Genomic DNA, 22114 nt, shown 5'->3' with positions numbered 1-22114 from the left:
TAAAAGTTTTCCCTTTTTCTAGCTTTTATAAAACCAAGCATGCTCCAATCCTATTAAAGCTTTTCCCTTTACTTCCTTTTATGAACCAAACATGTTGTAGCTTGCTAGCTAGCTACCTAGTCTTTCTACACACCTCCACACGGCTTGGCTATTGCCATAATTCGAGGGAATTCATTTCACATGCTCTTGGGAAAATTCTATGAATCTTGGGAAATTGATGAACAATCAAACTCCATAAATTGGCACAATGTAGTGATATATATATATATATATATATATATATATATATATATATATATAAAAGAAAAGATAATTGATGATGGGTGGTATTGCTCAAATCATCCATTTTTTATTTATCAAAAAGATATAAACAAAAATAGTATCATGACGTTTAGAATTGTGTTTCATCGAAATCTGATTAAAAAAACATTTATTATTTTTAATCGTTTTAATGTGTTGCTGTAAAAAATAATTTTTTTAAAAAATAATAGAAAAATATTATTTTGATGTATTTTTAAGTAAAAAATACTTTGAAAAACAACCGCTAACATACTCTCAATCATCCTTAAAATTAATTGATAACTATTTAAAATCTATTGATTTTTTTTCAAGAATAAAAATAAAAATAAAATTTTAGCTATACAGAGGAATGCAATTTTATGTTTCATTTTGCTAGTGTCCTGAAACAGAAGAGATAGAAAGATGTTTGGTTAGAAAATAAAAATGTAAAATAAATTTATTAAAGTTCTGTATTTTTTTAAAATAAATTATAATTTATTTTTTATATACATATGGCTTTCAATTCACATTTAGCAAACTCACTTATTCATATTCTCTTTATTTATATATATATATATATATATATATATACACACACACACCTTGTATGTTAATTTTTTTTTATTAAGGCTTATGAAATGATTCATAATTAAATTAAGTTTTGAAAATTAAACTCATGAATCTGCATAAAAACTTTAGAAGAACATGCTCATGTGAGTTTGAGTGGTTTTCTCACATTATGTTTTCTTCCCAACGAATAAGAAGAAAAAATGAGCCAAATTCAAAATCAATTTAAACAAGAAAAAGCCTAAAAAGAACTTAAATCAATCAAGATTATGGGCCCATACCTGATCCATTCAAGGGCATAATGGTGCTTTTTCGGCCCATGAAAAAAATCATGAACCCACTTTTTTGGGTCTGAAGAATAGATGGCCCATAGTTATCAATTTCCGTCGTATGAGAAATCCAGATCAAAACATCAACGGCTATACAATTCAAACAACAGCGACAGCAATTTTAGTTCAGGTTTCGCGCTTTAATCTTCTTCTCCATTCATTCAAGATCCTAAACTGTTTCCTTACAGTAAATTTCGTTATTTCTTAGTGTTTCTTTATCACATAATAGCTCACGTTTTTGTATGCTGGATTTGTGGTCCACAACTTGTTCGATAAAATGTCTGAAAGAAAGCTTCAGTTTTAAAAGAATTGATTTTGGAGATGAAATTGAAGACCCATTTTTAAGAATCCAATATCTTATCAGTGAACATTGTTAGTGTTCCTGCTGTGTGGTTTACTTATTATTAGATAGAGGAGGTTGTTAGCTAATGATGGTGTATAGACATGTACAGAAGTTTCTCACCGGTGCAAAGTGCTTTGAATACAAGAGAAATAGAGTTATCCATTTGAATTTGAGGTTGTTTCACTCATCCGGAGAAACCCAAGAAGAGGTTTTGCCTATTGAATGGTATGAGAAAGCGTTTCCAAAGATAACAGAATTGACCCACCAGTTAAAACATGTGGATATGATTGATGGAAGGTTAGTGAATGTCAATGATGGGTCTGTCATTGTTGATGAGTACATTCAGAATAAGATGCACACTTTGAAGTCACTTGTAAGGTTTTTTGTTGGGTCTCCATCGGTTCAGCAAAAAGTTTCGGAAAATGTGAAGGGGTTGTTAGTTGATGGAAAATGTAGGAACCCAGGTGTCAGTTTTAGTAAATCAAGTGAAAGAGAGCCAATGGTTGTGGATTCACTTACTAAAGTTAGTAACTTTCTTAATGTATCTGCACAACAGAGGAAGGTAGTGCGTTTCACTATATGCCAACAGGTTACACAGCATCGGATTTGGCGAGCTGCGCTGGAGGAGATACTAAATGAGCTGAAATCAGAGATGGATTTATTGAATTATAATTGTTTAGGCCAAGGGAACAACATGGGGTATCAGATTGTTTCAAGCTGTTTAAAGTTCTTAAGTGATATGGATACTTCGTCTGAGCATGACTCCACATCGTGGATGAGGCTTGCACCTGCTAAACGTGTTGGTTATCCTCCTAGTTGTGGTGACTGGGAGGATGTTCTTGAGATGTTTCATGATCTTATTCAGTGTTTGAAAAGTGAAAAGTGGTCAGTTCATCATGTGGGGAAGCTTGAAGCCATGAAAGAAGGTTTGTCTCAAATCAAGGATGTGTCAATTGATAAAAGTCTTGGATACAAGGACGTTCAACATCAAGAAAACCTGGTTCAGAAGAAGCTCTCCAATACGTTGGGTCACTCTTCCCGCTGTTTGTTCACACTTCTATTGTATTACCTTTATGGACATGTTAGAGACATCGAAGTTGACGTACGTGGTGGCATTTATGGTGGTGGTGGTGAGAGTGCATTCCTCTTGAGCATGGGAAGGATTTTGACTTCAGATGAGGAGGAGATGGTTTGGAGTGGGATGAAGCAGCTAGACAGGGCTCTTAGAGTATTCAAGTTCGTATGGGAAATAGCAGGGATGAAAGGAGTTCTGGAGCTGCAAGGTCATCTATGGTGTGTTGGGGCCATGGATAGGACACTCACATATAGAGGAAACCGATTTTTTGTACATGGGATTAGTCTTTGAACAAACTGGTATCTCTCCAAATCAGTTTTAATCTTAATAATTTTATAATGGAATCTGATCACTATTTCATTTAATATGGCGTGTTCAGTATTTCAATGGAAGCCACTGCCCTATACTTCTTTGTCAGTTTATCATCTGGAAACAATACTAGATTTCTATGCATTCTAAACGTGTAAGAGAGCTATCTCACTTGAGCTTAAGGTCCTCTTTTCTTAATTATGAAAATAAAACCTGCCGAAGAAGATATGAAGGAGGTATGTGATGGCAGACTTTTCTTTTTGAAACACATATAGCCATGTATGAGGAGATGGGAAGGATTTATACCTGGCATAATCATTCTTTTTAAAATCTGTCCTTAGAAGCATGAGTGCTCTGTTCAAAATCAGCTAGTTACTCTTTCCTTCATTTGTGCTCTATCCATTTGATTCTATTAATTGAAAGCAATGGTATAGGAAGGTGGTCTCCAGCTTTTTAATCTTTAAGAAGATATAGTTTTTTCATTCACCTGTAGTTGTGAATCTTGAACAATTGTTGCAGTGACTCTAAAAGGAATGGATAAGTTCTCGGGTGTTTTTCCTTCACGGTTTGAACTTGCAAAGCAACAACTAACTTAAGAAATGTCATGAGGACATGGGTTCTTTGTCTGCTTCAATTTTTTGTGAGCCCGAACCATGACCTTTACACCTTTGCAAGCATCGATTATAAATATCAGCATTATTGAGGAAGCCGATATTGTTCCTTCTCTTACACTGTCAGCTTGTGAGGGGGTAATGTTTTTTATTCTTTTTATATTCAGTATTCCTTCTAGATCAGGCAAAAACTACTTGAATCATTACTGGCAATATATTAAGATAGATGATGGCTGCAGTTTTACAGAAACTCACAATGTCATTAGACAAAATGAGACATTGACAACAGAACAGAGACTGCACTCACAAGGTAATACTTGGCATACTGCTCAACCCAAAGCAACTTAAAACAGAAAGAAAAACAGTTTGGTAGTACATACACTGACAAAATAGAACACCCTGCTTGTATAGCATCTGGGATAATAGAAACGATGGCCCATGGATTATTGAAGTAATCTTGTTTTAAAGTTGCCTGCCACTTGTGCCATGGTTTTCTGCAATATGCACTCAGCTCTTGAACAAGACCAGAAGAATATAAATGATCGACAACGACAAAAGTCTCTTTGACAAGGCCATGAAAAAGAGCTGACATCCCTTCATCACCCCATAGCTAGTTTTGAACAGTTCCATCTTGAACAAGCAATTCCACATCCTTAGCAGTGTTGGCAAGGTGATTGATGATGATCAAAGTCATTTATGTAGTTCTTAGAACAATAGCATTGCTCAGATGCCACCAGATTCCTGAATAAAAGCTCTGTTGCACCGACTATTTGCAATCTGGGTATCTCTAGAACCCCATCACTGAATTTTATGTTAAACAAGTTTTTGCTTGACCGAAATTGAACTTGACACCAGCCTGATGCAGCTCTGTTGCACTGGGTATGATCAGAGTTGTTTCTTTTTTATTTCGACCGAGGTTTATGGAAAATTCTCAAAAAGTCAACTAGATGTTCTACTATCTGAGATCTCTCTTCCATGTCCTCCGAGTCTCACATATTTTTTGAGAACTCACAGGTAAGCTTGATGATGAAAAGCCTTTGACCTATACCAGACGGCAAGGTTATTTTTGCAGGACCAAAAAGATCCTCCAGAATAAGGAAGCTGATTTTCAAGTAACTAGATGTCGAGCCTTATATCTTGAATCGTCCATGGTTTATTAAATACACGATATTTTCCTTTCCGTGTCGCATTGTTTTGAAATAATAACTCAACAAGACTTTAATGATGAAGGCAGCATCCACTAAAATCCCTATTATGAACTCATCACTGCTAAATTCTATGGTTTCTGCATAACAATCGCGTAATCTTTTTTCCTTTTCTTTTATGTCTCTAAGGTAATCCACCAGACTTAAGTCAGTCCTTTGAAGAAGATCTTGAAGGTGCCTATTTTTATGCTCTTCCATTGGTTTTAGTTCTTCTTTGCCATGGTGCAGTGGCCCAATTGAGACCAGTTGAGGTGTGCAAGCCTTTTCGTTCAATGGATGCAGTTGCTTAGGAACTGTGTGGATGCAGCTGCTTAGGAACTGTGTGGATGCAGCACTGTGAAGGCAGAAAAGGCAAGCTGTTTAACTCGCCTCTCATTGAAGCTGCTAGTTCTTCGACGTTGATCGAAGTATCATTGTTTGTTTCTTTCATCTATTCACCTTAATGCTTCAACAATTTCCACACTTGTTATCGAAGTAGAGGACTATGACTACTGGCAACACAACGAACAAAGCCCTCACTAATAAATCTGCAAGTAATGTAAGAAAGAACAGCTAAATATTCTATTCTCTCTCAAAAATCCAGTAATTTGAAAAGCTGAGAGTAATGAGAGTAAAGAATATTTCTGGGAAGGAAACTTTCTGGTGTTGAGATTCAGCACAAAGAGAAGAAAATATCTTGAAGGCATACATACAAAATACAGATATAATCTTCAAATGTAAAGGAAAACCAAAGCACAATAATGCATACCTATCTTTCTTGCCAACAAAGTGGTGTGAGATCCTACTTGCGTACTTAGAACTCCAAGTCAAGCTCTTGAGGAGGTAGCTAGCTCGATTTTCTACTGGAATTCTGCTTGTTACTTTCTCTTCATGTATCTCTCGTGTTCTCATTGGCTCAATTTTTTCCATCGCATTGTAAAAGAGAGAGGCTCTACTTGACTTCACAGGCCTTTGTATATGGTTGCTAAAGCAAGGAATGTCTGCCTTTCGCTGTGTTTATGGGGGACGTTATTGTCACCTTTTGGCTATTGTAATGATAACCCATCTTTTAATTGATAATTTCCTCTGTGATCTGAGGGATAATTTTTACAATTTGGATTGTTTTTAAGCGAGCAGGGATTTCAGAATTTGCTTGCGAATATTAAGTTACCTTTGCCCATTAACAAATTGCAAAGCAAACAAGTGTCCACCTAGGCCATCTAATCTTCAGCCTGCTCCAGCACTTTCTACATTTCCAATTTTATCTAATGTCACCAAAGGGTTAGCCTGGCTAGTGTTTGCAATTTCATTCAGGTTCAGCGATAGGAATCGAGAAGAGATGCTAGCCCTCCTTCGAAGAAAAAACTTGAAACCCTGTAAATGCTCATGACATTTTAACGAGGAAGTAAAGAAAATTATCCACCCTTCATGATTCAAGTTGAAATGGAGAAGAACAGGAAAGTCTGAAATCTTAAAAGCAATGTGGAATCATACAGTAATACAAGTGATAAAACTTGCATTTCCTTAAACCATTTCTCCTTGACATTCAAAAGAAGTTCAAATAAGGTTCTTGATCTGGACTCTGGCTATAGATTCCTCAGTTTTGTGATCAACATATTTCCCACTGAGATTTAATATCAGATCTATTGTAAGATCTCAAAAATGCTTTTGGCAGAAATAGATAAAATTTCACCCAATCAACCCTGGGAAGTTTAGCAGTAAAAGGAACATCATTTAAAATTGAAGCGTGAATCTCATTTCAGCTTAGATTTTGAAGATCTCTGCAGAGGCTTTGCAATGGGCCGAGGCGGGGCACTTCTCACAACCTTCTTCATATCATACTTCACAGCCGAGAAGGCACAGACCAAGGCAATCAACATTGTTGGGTATACATATACAGCCTTAGCAGGATCTGTATTCGCTGGCTTTCCCAGGATCCCTTCCTTGACAAGCCCCCAGATAATAAGAAGTGTTCCAAACATGCTCATCCTCCCAGGTTTTAGAATGCCAACAAGAGCTCCAGCCACAGAAAAGTAGCTTCCAGCAAGAACCTGGAACAGGACACATGGATATGAAACACTGACTGATAAACGTGAGCTTGTTGAAGACATAAAGAAAGCTCACAGGCACAGCCTGATGCCCGTGAGAGTAAAATCATGCTCAAAACAGTATCCGAATAGGAATCTACAAGGAAAAGAATTTCCATAAATGCAAACACATAAAGGAAAAAATAGCATCAGTATTGCTTTTGATTACAAGCAAGCCATGGTGTCTGGGAGTAAGAATTTAGTAAGAACAATTTTTACATGGTAAAAATGAACCTAGGAGGAATTTAAGGACAAAATTGAGCTTGCATGTAACAATCAATCATTATATCTCTAAAATCACTAGAGATGAATTTAGAGTTCAACTTGATTTGACAAAATTATCTGCAGCCCCAATTCATTAGCAATAAGTAAACTCCTATCAAACACATTAATCACCCAACAAGAAAACGATGATATACAAACTGCAAGTACTTAAAATTTCTGCAAGATTGATTGGTCTGCACGATTTATTACTTAAAACATATCCAAGGGCCAAGAAGAAGAAGTAATGTGTCACCCTCCTCTTGTATAACTCAAAAAAAAAAAAAGGATATGAGAAGTTGAAAAGCAGAACCTCTAAGCGCTGAAGATCAGTTACTGCAGGTGCTTCCTTCGCACTGGTCAAGTTATAGATATTCAACAGCTTATCCCAGCTCGGAACAGTCATGTTCCTTACAAGACCATTCACAACGGCTCCAGGGTAGAGAAGAGCTTTCACTACAGGAACAGGAAAGATCTCACTAGCAATCAACTGGGAGGATGTCACATGGATTGGCGTTGAGCACATGCCTGATCTACATGGTATCCTACACAAAAAATAATAAATAAATAAAAATTAAGCTAAAGTGTAGCTCATAATTCTACATTCTCTTCCCCGATTGTATACTTAGACAAATAAATACTTTCGACAAATCAATTCATCATATCAGTCCAGTCCTATCACGTCAATCCTAATGCCGGATCACGACTTCGAACACCAAGTTCAAATTATGACTAAAATTTCTCGATTTCATAGTTTCCTTACTATATGTATTAAAAAAATCAATAAAGCTATAAGCGTCGCTGATTTAGCTGGTGAAGTCATATGGGATCGAATCCAACTTGAAATGGATTGGTCAACCCTCGTTTTGTAACCCAATTACTTGATCGAAAAAGAAAACCATTACCCATCCCATTTAGTTTTTTCACTCGTCTTAATCTCAACCTTTCCATATTTTTTCAACATAGAGTAAGCAAAGCGAAGCAAGAAATCCGAGTAAAAATACCTATCAAACTAAAGCTAATCTTGGAATTAGTAAAATGTTAATCTAATGGAAGTCTAAATGAAAACAGTGGATCTTGAGAAATTGAAAGATTAAGAGAGTGATATTTTTGAAGAAAAAAAAACAGAGGTAGTAAGTACCTGAAAAGGGGGACCTGGAGAAAGATGATGAAGAAATAGATGCGAGCTGCGTATGATGTTAGATTGCTTACCCAACTCCTCCTCCTTCTTGTTGCTGTTGATGTTCCTGCTGCCGCTGCAGTTGATGTTGCCATTATTGAGAGACTGTGTGTTGCAAGGTGAGAAGGGAGGGAGTGCCTGTGCCGGGAGACTAAGACAGTTTGTTATTGAGGATAGATTAGGCAGCACACGGTAGGCGCCAGGCAGGCCCAAGTGTTCATCATGGGTTGGGCTACTCCTTCGTTTTGTCAAACTTTTAGCCCACCAATGTTTTTTTTAGCATAGTTTTATGTTTTAAAAACGTGCGAGGTTAGAAAAATATTAAATTATTTTTTAAATATTTTTAAGTGATTTAAATATAATAATTTAAAATATATATATATATATATATATATATATTTTTTCAAATAAAAAATATTTTTAAAAAAACATTCACAATATCAATCAAACAAGGTTATTAAATTCATCTACCTGTTATTTTTTATAGATATTGTGGAGAAATTATTAATTATTTTTTATAGATATTGTGGAGAAATTATTAAGTGTCATAATTCTCTATTTTTTTATTAACGTGAGTGTCTAAACCAATTTATACGTATCTCAACTAATCTCATCAGTCCTGAAGTTAACGACCTCCAGTGGTTATTATATTAGCAACCACGTGAGTCGAACTTGAAATCATAGAAAAAATAAACTTCTCTGTTCATTTTTTCCAAGCGAGAATGTGATTTTTCATAAAATTACATTTTATTTTTATTTTTACTTCATTTATTTTAACTAAATATCTATAAAGTAAAAATATAAATTTTATTTATATTTTCATCATTATCATTCTTTATAGCAAAACATCCAATAAACAATTTACTTGATGATTATTAAGAAGATTTGTTTTTATTTATTAATTGTTTTTTACTTCAAAATATGAGACCAACGTCAATAGAAATTAATTAAATTTCTATGAATATATCAAAACAATGTGGAATATGTATTTTCAAAATTATCATTTAGTTTCTATTAACACATAAATTGATTTTAAAATGTTTTTATAAAAAAAATATTAGTTTTAATATATTTTTAAGTGAAAAAAATTATAGCAAGGAGGGATTTATGTTTAACCATAACATAAAATCTTACGAATCATTGTAGAAATTTTAATTATCAATTTAATTTCACAAAAACCATATTCTAAAAAAACAGTAAAATCCATCCAAAAAAAAAAAGGGAAATGAAAATTCACTGAAACCCTGTGGGTGAATGAAACGAGGCGTTTAGAGCTTATCCCAAAGATATTTATCACAGATGTTAATCTGCTCTCCCGAGCAGAAAGGCTGCAAAAATGGCGTTCGCTCTGTCATCTTCAAGCGCCTCAACAGCATTTCAAAGCTTAACATCTTTACACTCGAGTGATGGACTCCATCTGAGGCCATCCAATCTCCTTCTTCCACCTCACTCTCTTGCTACATCCACCCTCGCCTTCTCTCGCCGTCGAAACCACAACTCCACAGTCACTTCCTCTTCAAAGAAAAAGAAGGTAAATGCGTGTTTACAATACTAGCTGTTAACAGCTCTTGGTCTTCTCTTATAGTTGTTATTATTATTGCAGCTTTGATAGATTTCCATGCTCTTTTTGTGTGTGTTCGTGCTTATGGCGAGGTTTGTTGAATAATTTGTTTAGGATATTGATAATTAAGTTGAAATGGCAGAAAAAAATGAAAACTTTGACGACATTTGAGTAAAATTGTAATCTTTTGATACCCCATTTGAGTTTTTTCCACTTTATAATAGATAATATCAAGATTGAAAGAAATGGTTCATGGTGAAAATGTGTGTTTGGTTACTGGGAAAATTGGAGGAGAAGAAGAGTAAAGGAAAGTGGTGTTTAATTTTTCTTGCAATTGAATAGAGTTATTTATTGTTTCTTGAGAAAATGCAATGTTTATCTTTTAATTAATTCAATTGTATTTATTCCGCTCGAGTGAGTTTAATAATTTATCTGTCTGATTAATGTTAGTATAAATTTTCACTTGACGAGATAAATAAATAAAAAGAAGAAATGATTTTTTGCATTTTTTAATAAACTGTGAAATTTTGAAAAGCTTAAAGTGATTTTTAGTGGAAAATTGTTTGTTTATATTTTGTGTTACTTGTCAAAAAGATTTTTTTTTCTTTAGAAAAGTGTATCTAAGAAGGAAGTGAGGGAAGAAGATGAGATAGATGAAGATGCATTTGAGGCATTGTTTGGTATGTTAGAAGAAGACCTTAAAAGTGATGATTTGTCAACGGGTGATGGCGATGATGAAGATGGTGATTTAAGTGAAAAAGACCTTGAAAAGCTCCAACGCGAGTTAGAGGAGGCACTAGGAGTTGGTGGAGATGATGATGTTGAGGTAGAAATGGCTAGTTCAGTTGGGGATGTTGAGGATAATGACGGTTATGAAGAAGAAGAGGAGGAGGGGGATAGACCTGTGATGCTTAAGAATTGGCAACTTCGGAGACTCGCACGAGTTTTAAAAATTGGGCGCCGCAAAACAGGTGTAAGTGTCTTTACAGCGATGTGATTTTGACAAACTTCAAAATATAGTGGCAATTGCGAATATTTCTGGTTTATAAATTTATTTTTCTTTTTTTGTAGATTAAAAGTCTTGCTGCAGAGCTTTGTCTTGATAGGGCTATTGTTCTTAACTTGCTTCGTGACCCTCCTCCAAATCTTGTCATGATGAGTGCTGCATTACCTGATGAACCTGCACCTACACTGGTGATGCCGGAAACTAAACCAAGTGAAATTGTTCCTGAAGAAACAAGAGAGGAGAATGTTGTAAAATCCGAGAGTGAGATGAAATTGCCAGTTCATGTTAGGCAGGATAGTTGGTTTGCTCGAAAGAGACTGAAGAAAGTCCATGTTGAAACTCTTGAAAGAGTCTATAGAAGAACTAAGAGGCCCACTGTGAGTCTAGTTTTCTCAGCCTTCTCTTTTGTGAAAAAAGCTCTCTGCACTGATATTGCATTTTTTGTGCTATGAGAAATGTGGATCCAATAGTCTAAGAAGTTATATGAATTGCCAATCAATTATAGGAAATGGATTTTATAATTTATGTGATGCACACATAAAAAATGTCATACAGTCAAGGTTTGTCAGAAGAATGGTTTTAATTTTAAATTTTAATCCCCATAAAATTAAATTAAAAGCCTACGAGCCAAAATTGGGTTATAACAGAGTATTTGGAGACAGTTTTACCCTTCAATAATTTTTACATGCACGTGGGTGTCGTCAATACGCAGACCTTTATCTTTATTCTTTCCCAGTCAAATGAATCCGACCCAGCGGAAGTCCTGTCATTAATTATTATTAAGCATTACTCTTAAACTCTTTCTAGATTAGTTTCCTGCTTATACTGTTCAAACTTTTCACAAGGTTTTTATTGTTCAGTTCACAATTATGCTGTATTCATATGGGGAAATCCTGGTTCCTTATGTCCTCTTTGTATCTATAAACAATGCAGAACACAATGATTAGCAGCATTGTACATGTGACAAACCTGCCCCGGAAAAGAGTGGTGAAATGGTTTGAAGATAAACGTGCTGAAGATGGTGTTCCTGAACATCGGAACCCATTTCAAAGGTCTGTTCCTGAAACTGTATCTTCAAGTTGAAACACTGTATATCTGTAATGTATCTGATGATGGCATTTGAGGCAACATATTTAATGTATCAAGCCCTTCCTCTTTCCCTGTGTTTACCATAAAACAACAAAACAAAGAAGTCATTGAAATTCCTGTTCCTAGTCTCGCAAAAATAGAAAAAGAAAAAGAAAAAAAGCCTCCTGGATTGAGTTTGATTTAGAGATGATCTGTTGTCTATCCAATGGAAATAACCAAAACCATCATTCTTTCCCACTCATAATATTGCTGCTATGTGGTTTATTTGACATGCAAGTTTGACAGGCAGTTGCAAAGTTGCTAATAAGTTTGCCAGATCCCAAATTGACAATTCTTAACATGTATTAGTAGGAATGGTGGCATGTCGATAAATTCAGTAGAAAATATGTAAAGAAAATATCCATGTTACGTAAGTTTTTGAAGGCTGTAGAATTTTTCTTGTATGAAGATAAGAAACCTTGTAATCCTGTGATGATGAGAAATACTGTATGCTTTCCGTGGGTGTGCTGTATAATTGGGTTGTCACAATCTGTCTTTATTGCACGTAGTTAAACAAAAGTGTGGCACTTTTAAAGTATTGTAGCCATAGCACACAGATTAACTCCTGCTATTTTTACATAATCAAGCAGTGAAAGAGAGTTTTCATCAATATTGAGGTTCAGAAAAGTCAAGAGATTGCTACCAAATCTCAGTTCTGGCCGTCAAAGCCTTTGAACATGAATGGGTAGAGGGGTGTTCTGTTAGGAGTCGTAGGTTCACACTTGTGTGTATGCAAGCACTGTAAAATGAAAAATCGACCCCATATGAACGACTATGGATTTTGGCATGATTGCATGTGTCTTTTGGTGAAAATGGACACTGAAGTGTGGCGAATGCTTGGATGCATCCCAACCCTTTGTTGTATAGTTCTCTAGCTTTCACCTAACCTCCCGAAATGGGGAGAGAATTGTCTGCTAAATTTCGTACACCAAATACAAGAAAACCAAATTCTCTAGCTTCAGCAAAATACACAGAGAATACCAGATTTTGGCAGTAGTACCATGCTTCGATAAATTGTCTAGGTAGTTAGATTTTTCACTTTGTGCTGGCTTATATGCTTAGAAAACGTCCTTAGTATCTGAATCGACAAATTTCAACAAATAGCTACAAAATTTTCCTCGACAACATCGTATAGCTTATGCTGTTTTTAATGAAAATTGGTGGGTCTCTATCTCGACAAAAGATTGCTCAAACAAGAGTTGAAGAGTAGTTTAGCCGGCATGGGAAAATACTTTCCCCACATTGGATCCCATCCCATGGCCTATTTTCCCGTATTTCCTACGTTCACATTATTTTACACAGCCATCTCCTATATATGCCTTGGACATGAGTTATTCTTGCATTTCAATCTCCCAATCTATGTACGATAATAAGAGTGACCAAGAATTAAAGGCATGGCAACTTTGCAAAGATCAACTGCTTTTAGGAGGCAGGGTTCATCTGGAGTAGTATGGGAAGATAAATGTTTCTTAAAGGAGGACAAGGTAGACTACAAGGAACTGAGGCCATGCCAGAGTGCTCGAGTGGTTGGCGTGACAGATCCCGGCAACTTGAAGGCGGCGGCACCCGCTTTCCCTCGCAGTTATTCAATTGCCCCCATGAATCAATCTTCGAAAGCTTTTGGGAAGCCTCTAGGCATCCCCAAATCCAAATCAATAAGAAGAAAACTGCTTTCGAATTTACTTTTTAGCAACAAGTGATTTTTAAGGAAGATCAGCTATGGAAGTCATGTCATGTAGCTACTTGCATCTTTCACTTCTTGTAGTTTAGCAACCATAATAGTGGCAATCTCAATATCGAGTCATGTCTCTTTCTCTTGCTTAGCAAAAGAGAGTGCCATTAGGCTAAACTTGTATTATACCGTACAATGATTGCAACTCCTTTATGTATAATGCTCAATGTGATATGATATGGTTAAATTCCCCTTTATAATATTACAAGACAACTCCTACCTTGTCTTCGTCCATGCATTTAGACCAAACATGTGAATCATTCGCTTTCAGTGGCTGCAATAATCTGGAGATGCGTGGAGATGAGGAAAAAAGGTTCTGACATACAAGTAATATCCATAAATGATACTAGCATTAATCATACCATGCTTATAAGACTCCGACCACGAAATTTTCTTAGCTAACATACAATTTTCTTGGTCATATTCAAGCCGTGGAAGATATAATCTGCCATAACTGAGAGAGAGAGAGAGAGAAAGAGAGAGAGAGTTGAGAATCACTGGAATGTGAAAACAGCAAAGGATGCCTATATTACTTCGCTAGGGATGCAAATGGCATTATCTTCTTGTAAATTCAAGGGTATATATTCCCGGTACTGGAGAAAGAGACCATTCAAGAAGTGGAAAGATCTTTAACAGATTTTGTTGAGAGGGTTCATACATGGGACCGCGGCTAAAAATAGGACACCTTCTTGCAGCAAGACTTGCTCGTGGCAAACTTTCAAAGTCATTGTTAAGACAAGTATGGTTTAGATTCTAGCCAGGAGTTTAGTTTAAATTGGGTTAAATTGCTCTGTTGTATGATATGAGATATTACAACCAAATCCAATCCCAAAATTACTAAAATTTGAGAATTGCTCAGCAGTCCCAAAATTAATAAAGTTTATTTTGAATTAATTTTTATCAAAAATATCGTTTCAAATGAAAAACATGGATTGACTTGTCAATTTATATATTTACCTCCTAATCCACACCTCCAGCATTCACACATTGATGTTACCTTCTAAGAGGTGATTATTTTAGATTCGATTTAGTTTTATAAAAAAAATATAAATTAGTTCAAATTGATTGGTTTCGATTCGGTTCGGTTTTTTAGAATAAAAACCGGTTTAGCTCGGTTTTTTCAGTTTTTTCAGTTCGATTCGTTTTTACTGTAATTGTACTCGAAAAAAATTTAAAATGATAATTTTTTTATTTTATCTTTTAATACTATATTTGTTTTTTGTTGGGTTATTTCACTATTATGACATGTATTGCATATTTGGTAAATTAACCTAGTTGACTTGATTTTTTTTAATTAACTTTTTTTTTCTATTCCATCATTTAATATTGAGTTGATTGAGAATTAAGCTTTGTAATTTGTTTTATTTGCTTTCTATTAGTTTATTTTGACCTCATGACCCGGGAATAAAGCTTGACGAGCTAACTCGAGTTATTTTGTATGTCATTTTGTTTTTCAATTTCATCATTTAACATTGGGATAGTTAGGAATTGAACTTCATAATTTATTTTGATTTATTTTCTATGAGGATATCTTAGTCAGATAATCAAATTCGCAAGTTTTGAAATTTTAACCTTAGTTAAATCAAGTTGTTTTTTTTTATTTTCTCATAACCTGGGTCACGAATCCTTCAACATTGAATTTGTTTTTTATTGAGTTGACCTCATCTCATGGCCCATATTTGATGGGTTAACCTAGTTAACTTGGTTTTTTTATTTTTTTTAATTGACTTTCTTTCTCAATTTCCAATTAATACTATGTTTGATTATGAATTAGACTTCATAATTTATTTTGGTTTTTTTTATTAGGTTATCTCGACCTCATGACATGAGAATAATGCTTAATAAGTTAACCTGGGTTAACTTATTAATCATTATAAATTTTATCGTTCAACATCAGATCTGATTGGTTTGTTTGGGAATTAAATTTTATAATTTATTTTTACTTGCTCTGTGTGAGGTTATCTTAATTTCATTACCAGAGTCGCAATTTTGATAGGTTAACCTAAGTTAAATTATGTAGTTTTTTTATTTTTTATGAGTTTATCTCGGTCTCATGACTCGGATCATGAGTTTAACGGATTGACTCGAGTCATTTTTTATGCTATTTTTTTAATTAATTTTTTTTAATATTATTATTCAACATTAGGCTGATTAGGAATTGAACTTTGTTATTTATTTTGATTTGCTTTCTATTGGGTTGTCTCTGTTTTATGACCCAAGTTATCAGTTTGAAAAGTTAAACCGGGTCGATTTTTTAGGTAATGTTTTGAATTGATTTTTCTTTTAAGATAATTCCCCAACATTGAAATTGATTGAGAATTATGTTTTTCAATTTGTTTTTTTATTTATTTTATATTAGATTATTATAATCTTATAAATCGGGTCGCGAATTTGATATGCTATCATGGATTGACCCAATTCAATTTAATATGTTCTTAACATTAAAGAAATATATATTCTTGAAAAAAAAATTAGTTAAACTATGTTTTTATAGGTCGTCTAAGTTGTTTTTGACCTGTAAAATCAAATAAATCATATCAGATCAACCCCAACATCGTTTAAATTTTTTCATTTAAAAAAACATGAATAAAATTTAAATATTTTTTTATGTTGAATAAAAACTAAACCCGCATCCTACTATACCATAGGTAAGTGATCTAGTGTTGTCAATGTTTATGATGACTCTTTTATTTTATGAAATAAATATAATTAAATTATACAAGTATAGATAATTAAGTAGAGATAGTTAATTCATACATTGATTTTCTAGCACAAGAAATGACTAAAATAAATCGATTTTTTGTAATTATTTTATCCACACGTGTTCCCTCCATTCATCAAAATTTCTGACTTCACCACTGACCTCATAGCTCACGTTTGATATAAATATTATTATGACCTGTTGCCCTTGTCATCGTTGTGCTTTTTTTTTTATAAGAATTATTAATTTTTATTTTAAATTATTTTAATATTAAAAATAAATTTAAAAAAACAAAAAATAACTACTTCAATATATTTTTAAATAAAAATACTTCTACCTTATAAGATCTACATCACAAGTTATATAAATCATATTACAAAACATGTATTACTTAAAAAATTAAAATAAAACAATATTATTCTGAAATTTTATTTTTAAAAAGTCAAATTAAATTCAATTTTCACTTAATTAATTTAGAATCCAACCCAAATTATACGTGTGTTTGAAAGTATTGTTGCAATTATTTTTTAAAGTGTTTTTTACTTGAAAAATTATTAAAATAATATTTTATTTTATTTTTAAAATTTTATTTTTAATATCAGTATTGTTGCAATTGTTTTTTAAAGTGCTTTTTATTCGAAAAATTATCAAAATAATATTTTTTTTAAAAAAATTATTTTTGATATTAGCGCATCAAAATGATTAGAAAATATCAAAAAATAATTAATTTAAATTAAAAAAATAAAAAAATATCAATTTTTTTAAAAATATTTTTAAAATATAAAAACAAATAAACATATATATCATGTGGGTGAGTTATTGAATAGAGCCGCCAGGGAAAGTTTAATAACACTGCGCACCACAATTCTAACTGGATTGTCTGTAATCCACACACGTTAGGGAATCCATCGTATATGGATCACGAACATGTCTGTCCCTAACACCAACCTTCTGTTATAATTATTATATTTTAATTAGGGTTTTGGTCACGGGTCAAGGTTAAATCAGTAACGTTATAAAGTGTTTTTCTTGACCACAAGGTGGCGCCGCCCCTGCCTAACATAATTAAGTTGCTAATTAAAAGGAGGATTACAGAAGTTTCCATCGCCAAACCAACTCCCTTGACACCAACATTTCAACTCTCAAAGGAGGGATAGACAGATCATATATGGTTCCTTGTCGAAGAGAACAATGAATTGGTCTTCACCTTCTCCACCAGAACAACTAAATCAGTCAAAATGAGAGGTTAGATTCCAACGGGCTAGATCGGGTCCCTAGTTGTAAGGTGGGAGATCTAGAACTCGGCTAAGTTGGAGTCTAGATTAGTTTGGTTAGAAAAAATAAAAAAAAGTATTGATTTGGGTTAAACCAGTTACAAGCTCAATCTAATCCATGATGTGATCAATTATATAAAAAAATATTTATTTTATTTTTATTTTTTTATTAAATAATATTGTTTTACTCATTATAATAAAAGGCTTTATTTTTTTTATTTGTAAAAGCTAACTATGATTTCAACTTAAATTTCAAGTAAGATTGCACATGATTGTCACATGCACATATCCAAGTATAGAAAATATGTATTCTCCACCTCGTCATGGCATCTAATATCAACACGCAAATAAATTTTTTTTATTTATTTATTTTTCCCAAAACCAGGAGAGACGACCACCTTAAGCCAAAAAACATGATATGGTCCGAACTCTGCACGCCTCTTCCATCTTCGATGCCAATCATCAGATTAAACCCAATCCAACAGTCCACATTTCTCCACGATTATACCCTACAATCCTTTGATTCACGTATCTTGTCATGGCTTATATGCTTCCACGATTTCCATGTCTCCATAGTCCGATCAAAATCAAATCTAATGGTTGTAAATCTCTCTGTGCACTCTCTGCATTAATATCCCGCTCTTTTTTCTCTCTCTAGAAGCCATTAAAAAAAATCTCTTCTTTCTCTCTGATCTTTAAAGAAAAAAAATACAAAAATGCAAGAACAAGCAGCCAGTTCAATTCCTGCTTATTCTTTTCCGTCTAGCAGTGAGAGATCTTCAAGTTCTGCTCCTCAACTTGAAGTCAAAGAAGGTCTCATTTCTCTCTCTCTCTCTGTTTTTTTTTTTTTGCCTTTGCAATATCCTTTTGACTTTAAAATGGAATTAAAGCAGTTTCTTTATTAAATTTTATTGCATTTTTCAAATTTTATTGCTTTTCTTCGTTATTTCAAACAAACTTTCAAAATTTTCATCTGGGTTTTTTGTAATGAAAGTCTTGCTATTTCTGCTAGAAATCACTTGCAGTAAAGTCAGTCTTTTATTTTTATTTATTTCTCCATGATCTTCAAGTATCTCAAAATCTTTCCAATCTGGGTTTTTTAGAATCATTAATTTTCTCAAATGGGTCCCCAATTTTTCTTCAATTTTCTCATAAGATCCCTTAAAGATCGAAACATTCATATTGCATTGTTTATGTTTAGATTTTAGAATTTTTTGTGTTTTGTTTTGTTTTGTTAATTTTAGGTATGGAGAGTGATGAGGAAATAAGAAGAGTGCCAGAGATGAGCGGTGAACCGGCCGGGACATCAGCCTCTGGCAGAGAGACCGGTTCAATTGCCGGTCAGGGCAGAGTGCAGCCTGCAGGAGAGGGACAAAGTCAGAGAAAGAGAGGAAGGAGTCCAGCTGACAAAGAAAACAAGAGGCTAAAGAGGTAATGATTTGAGTTCACTGCTTTACCCCTTCTAGCCGTTTAATGTGGGGCTCAGAACCAGAGGAATAAATGATCGTGTTGATTTGGTGATAATTAGTGTTTTGTGGGGGGTGGTATTGGAAATTCATCAGGTTGTTGAGGAATAGAGTATCAGCCCAGCAAGCAAGGGAGAGGAAGAAGGCTTACTTGACTGAGTTGGAAACACGAGTTAAAGACTTGGAAAAGAAGAATTCTGAGCTTGAAGAGAAGCTTTCTACCTTGCAGAATGAGAATCAAATGCTTAGACATGTATGTTTCCATAGTCCCATCCTTGCATCATTTTTTTCTTGCTATAATATTAGTTCATTACCAGGAGGCTATGACATTGTGATTTCTAAATTGGAAAAATAAAATAAAATTATGCACATAATCAACATGCATGGTCGGTGAATGAGTGCAATGATAGTGAGATATATAGGATCTTGGCATCTTGTTGCGTATTTAAGAGAGAAGAAATTGAAAATGAAAGGCATGACTCGAAGAAAGAAAAGGAGGTTCATGAACCTATCATTACGGGGAGTATGTAGGTGAGCTCACATGAGGCATATAGCCATATCTTTAGTTTTCATGACTGATATTTTGTTTGATATTTTTTTTGGCTGCTGTGATGGAATGTTAGGTCTGATAAAGCCACAAAATAAATAGATTTTTTTAACAACGAGTATATAGCAATTAGCATACCCACTTGGTCATGTCCAGTTGCCATCAATGTTGTAGCATGTGCATTTGAATGTCACCGGTCAATTACTGCCCATTTGAATACTTGTCTTTCAAAACCTTGCCGTATTGTGATTCTTTTGATACCTACTTACCATGGCACACTAGCATGGTGGGAGTTCCTTGGGCTTTGAGAAGACCTCTAGTTGGCGGTGGACTGGTGGTGGTAGGCCAATATTGGACAAGGCTCCATCCATCATCTGCAATAGGGCTGAACTGGGCAACAATATACTATCTGAGTTTTTCTTAATGGGGCTGTTTCTGGAACCCATTTAATGGTTGCATGATTTGAAAAACCCCAATGACATCCAAAAACCATATTGCATGGTCTGGTCACTCGTGTAGGAAAGCAAGAGTGCATGGAAAAATCGCTTGAAGCTCGAATCTTTCTAATTTCTTGCACTGAAATCTATTGATGTTTTTATTCTTCGATCATGAAATGGTTTTACATTTCGTTGCAGATACTGAAGAACACAACAGCAAGCAGGAGAGGAGGCAGCAATAGTGCTAATGCAGATGGCTCTTCATGAAGAGCAATACAGATACAAGAGGAGTGTTTAGACGAGAGATATTTTCAGATGATATTATGCCTTTGTGAATTATCGTGCATGGAAGTAGTATGACCATAGGACCTTAGCAAAGCTTGATCTTGAAGCATGTTGTAACATGGCAATTTGGTCCCTTCATGTTTTTTACCCCCTTGAAGCTGGGCACCATCGCAAATTCTTTAAATTTTAGAGTTACCATGTCATGAGTGCAATGTAACGCAAATGGTGAACCTAGCTAAAAGGGCTGGTTAGTTTGTAAGCATGGAGAAGAAAAGCATTGAACATTGGCCTTGTTGGCCATTATGTGTGCTTCCTGGCGTGCTGATTAGGGTTGAATTTTAAGGCCATGACCAATTTCAGAAAATGCAGAGAGCTATGGATACCTTTTCGAAGATGGTGCTAAGTAAATAGAAGCAATAATTAAGGAGAAGAACCTCAAATTGATCATCCACAATAACAGCCTCGCATTCAGGAGAGAGATGTCATATATTGATTAACACAATAAAATAAATTAGCTTAGTATCCTCATCATCTCTACCATTCTCATCTTTCCTATCAACCACAACACTATTAGTATTAATATTACTATGATATTATAATCAATTGAGGTTTCATATTAATAATTTTCGGGCATTACCATCTAACTTAAATAGATCATCAGCTCATAATGCTTATATAGTTCTTTGAGAATTATTTGAAAACCAGGCCACCTTTTAATAAGTTTTTTTTTATTTAGATCTATTATTTATTGAAGTAGGGCTTCAAAATATTAGTATTATTAATTTTTGTAAACTCAAACATTGAATTCACATTCTTATTATTATAGATTGATACATTGATATAACAAATTTGACTAGCCATGATGTATTATAATATTCTTTAAGTAATTTTAACTTCTATTTCAAACATATTTCAGTAAAATCGATCACATAACATTCTCAATTGTTCATTTATTAAGGAACGTGTTTAATTTAAATGAATCATATGCTCACCATGCTTATATAGTTTTTTGAGAATTATTTGAAAACCAAGTCTTTATATTAGAATAGTTTTATTTTGTTTAGATCTATTATTTAAGTAGAACTTCAAAATATTAATATTATTAATTTTTGTAAACTCAAACATTGAATTCACATTCTTATTACTACAGATTGGTACATTGACATAACAAGCTTGACTAGCTCTAATGTATAATATTCTTTAAGTAATTTCAACTTCTATTTCAAACATATTTCAGTAAAGTTGATTATATAAAATTTTCAATAATTTATTAAGGGATGTGTCTGATGAAGTAATTAGAGATTTAGTATCAATAATAATATTACCATAAAAATATAATATTCATAAATTATTAGATATTTTGTTAAGCACAACAATAAAACTAATTAATTTTATTTATCATTTTAGCTGCAACCTTGTTGTTAAACTTTATATAAGTGTGGTTGTAGTTGCTTTTCAAATAATTTTTCGTGTTAAAATACATTAAAATAATAATTTTTTTATTTTTTAAAAATCATATTTGATACCACCCTATCAAAATAATTTGAAAATATTAAAAATATATTAATTTAAAGTAAATAAAAAATAAAATAAAATTTAAATTTTTTTAAGAGTATTTTGAAAACATAAAATAGACCAACTCAGAAGTTTGAATGGAGTCGAGTTCTAGAAAGATATTTTTAAAGAAACACCTCCCTCTCCCGAACACTTTTAAAAACATATTTCCGGTATGTATGGAGAAGATTTTGAAAC

At 33.7% G+C, this 22114-nt stretch overlaps 4 protein-coding genes across 4 annotated transcripts; 3 read left to right on the top strand and 1 right to left on the bottom strand.

Moving 5' to 3' along the window:
• Positions 1-1229: 1229 nt before the first annotated feature.
• Positions 1230-3010, top strand: LOC133689270 (uncharacterized). Its single transcript, XM_062109077.1, has one exon. The coding sequence runs from the start codon at positions 1604-1606 to the stop codon at positions 2882-2884; it is 1281 nt and encodes a 426-aa protein (XP_061965061.1). The 5' UTR covers positions 1230-1603; the 3' UTR covers positions 2885-3010.
• A 3131-nt stretch (positions 3011-6141) lies between these two features.
• On the bottom strand, positions 6142-8389 carry LOC133688192 (uncharacterized). Its single transcript, XM_062107593.1, has 3 exons — positions 8187-8389; positions 7359-7590; positions 6142-6748 (listed from the first exon to the last, which is right to left on the bottom strand). The coding sequence occupies exons 1-3, from the start codon at positions 8318-8320 to the stop codon at positions 6452-6454; spliced, it is 663 nt and encodes a 220-aa protein (XP_061963577.1). The 5' UTR covers positions 8321-8389; the 3' UTR covers positions 6142-6451.
• Positions 8390-9505: 1116 nt separating this feature from the next.
• Positions 9506-12064, top strand: LOC133688300 (protein OVEREXPRESSOR OF CATIONIC PEROXIDASE 3). Its single transcript, XM_062107736.1, has 4 exons — positions 9506-9756; positions 10397-10759; positions 10858-11169; positions 11726-12064. Exons 1-4 carry the CDS (start codon positions 9562-9564, stop codon positions 11873-11875), a joined length of 1020 nt encoding a protein of 339 aa, XP_061963720.1. The 5' UTR covers positions 9506-9561; the 3' UTR covers positions 11876-12064.
• A 6148-nt stretch (positions 12065-18212) lies between these two features.
• On the top strand, positions 18213-20726 carry LOC133688698 (transcription factor HY5-like). Its single transcript, XM_062108273.1, has 4 exons — positions 18213-18440; positions 18872-19058; positions 19190-19346; positions 20276-20726. Exons 1-4 carry the CDS (start codon positions 18344-18346, stop codon positions 20342-20344), a joined length of 510 nt encoding a protein of 169 aa, XP_061964257.1. The 5' UTR covers positions 18213-18343; the 3' UTR covers positions 20345-20726.
• Positions 20727-22114: the final 1388 nt, after the last annotated feature.

Source organism: Populus nigra, chromosome 3, assembly GCF_951802175.1.
Source record: "Populus nigra chromosome 3, ddPopNigr1.1, whole genome shotgun sequence".
Classification (NCBI taxonomy): domain Eukaryota; kingdom Viridiplantae; phylum Streptophyta; class Magnoliopsida; order Malpighiales; family Salicaceae; genus Populus; species Populus nigra.
This window is presented reverse-complemented; position numbering and strand designations above follow the sequence as displayed.

What these genes read in the sequence shown, in the direction of transcription:
- LOC133689270 (XM_062109077.1), top strand. Translation starts at nt 1,604, where the DNA reads ATGATGGTGTATAGACATGTACAGAAGTTTCTCACCGGTGCAAAGTGC.
- LOC133688300 (XM_062107736.1), top strand. Translation starts at nt 9,562, where the DNA reads ATGGCGTTCGCTCTGTCATCTTCAAGCGCCTCAACAGCATTTCAAAGC. An exon ending in TTGGGCGCCGCAAAACAGGT is followed by an intron (nt 10,760 to 10,857) that starts GTAAGTGTCTTT and finishes CTTTTTTTGTAG; the next exon opens with ATTAAAAGTCTTGCTGCAGA. An exon ending in GAAGAACTAAGAGGCCCACT is followed by an intron (nt 11,170 to 11,725) that starts GTGAGTCTAGTT and finishes TAAACAATGCAG; the next exon opens with AACACAATGATTAGCAGCAT.
- LOC133688192 (XM_062107593.1), bottom strand. Translation starts at nt 8,320, where the DNA reads ATGGCAACATCAACTGCAGCGGCAGCAGGAACATCAACAGCAACAAGA. An exon ending in CTCCAGGTCCCCCTTTTCAG is followed by an intron (nt 7,591 to 8,186) that starts GTACTTACTACC and finishes TTTTTTGTGTAG; the next exon opens with GATACCATGTAGATCAGGCA. An exon ending in CTGATCTTCAGCGCTTAGAG is followed by an intron (nt 6,749 to 7,358) that starts GTTCTGCTTTTC and finishes GTCCTGTTCCAG; the next exon opens with GTTCTTGCTGGAAGCTACTT.
- LOC133688698 (XM_062108273.1), top strand. Translation starts at nt 18,344, where the DNA reads ATGCAAGAACAAGCAGCCAGTTCAATTCCTGCTTATTCTTTTCCGTCT. An exon ending in TCAACTTGAAGTCAAAGAAG is followed by an intron (nt 18,441 to 18,871) that starts GTCTCATTTCTC and finishes TGTTAATTTTAG; the next exon opens with GTATGGAGAGTGATGAGGAA. An exon ending in AGAATCAAATGCTTAGACAT is followed by an intron (nt 19,347 to 20,275) that starts GTATGTTTCCAT and finishes ATTTCGTTGCAG; the next exon opens with ATACTGAAGAACACAACAGC.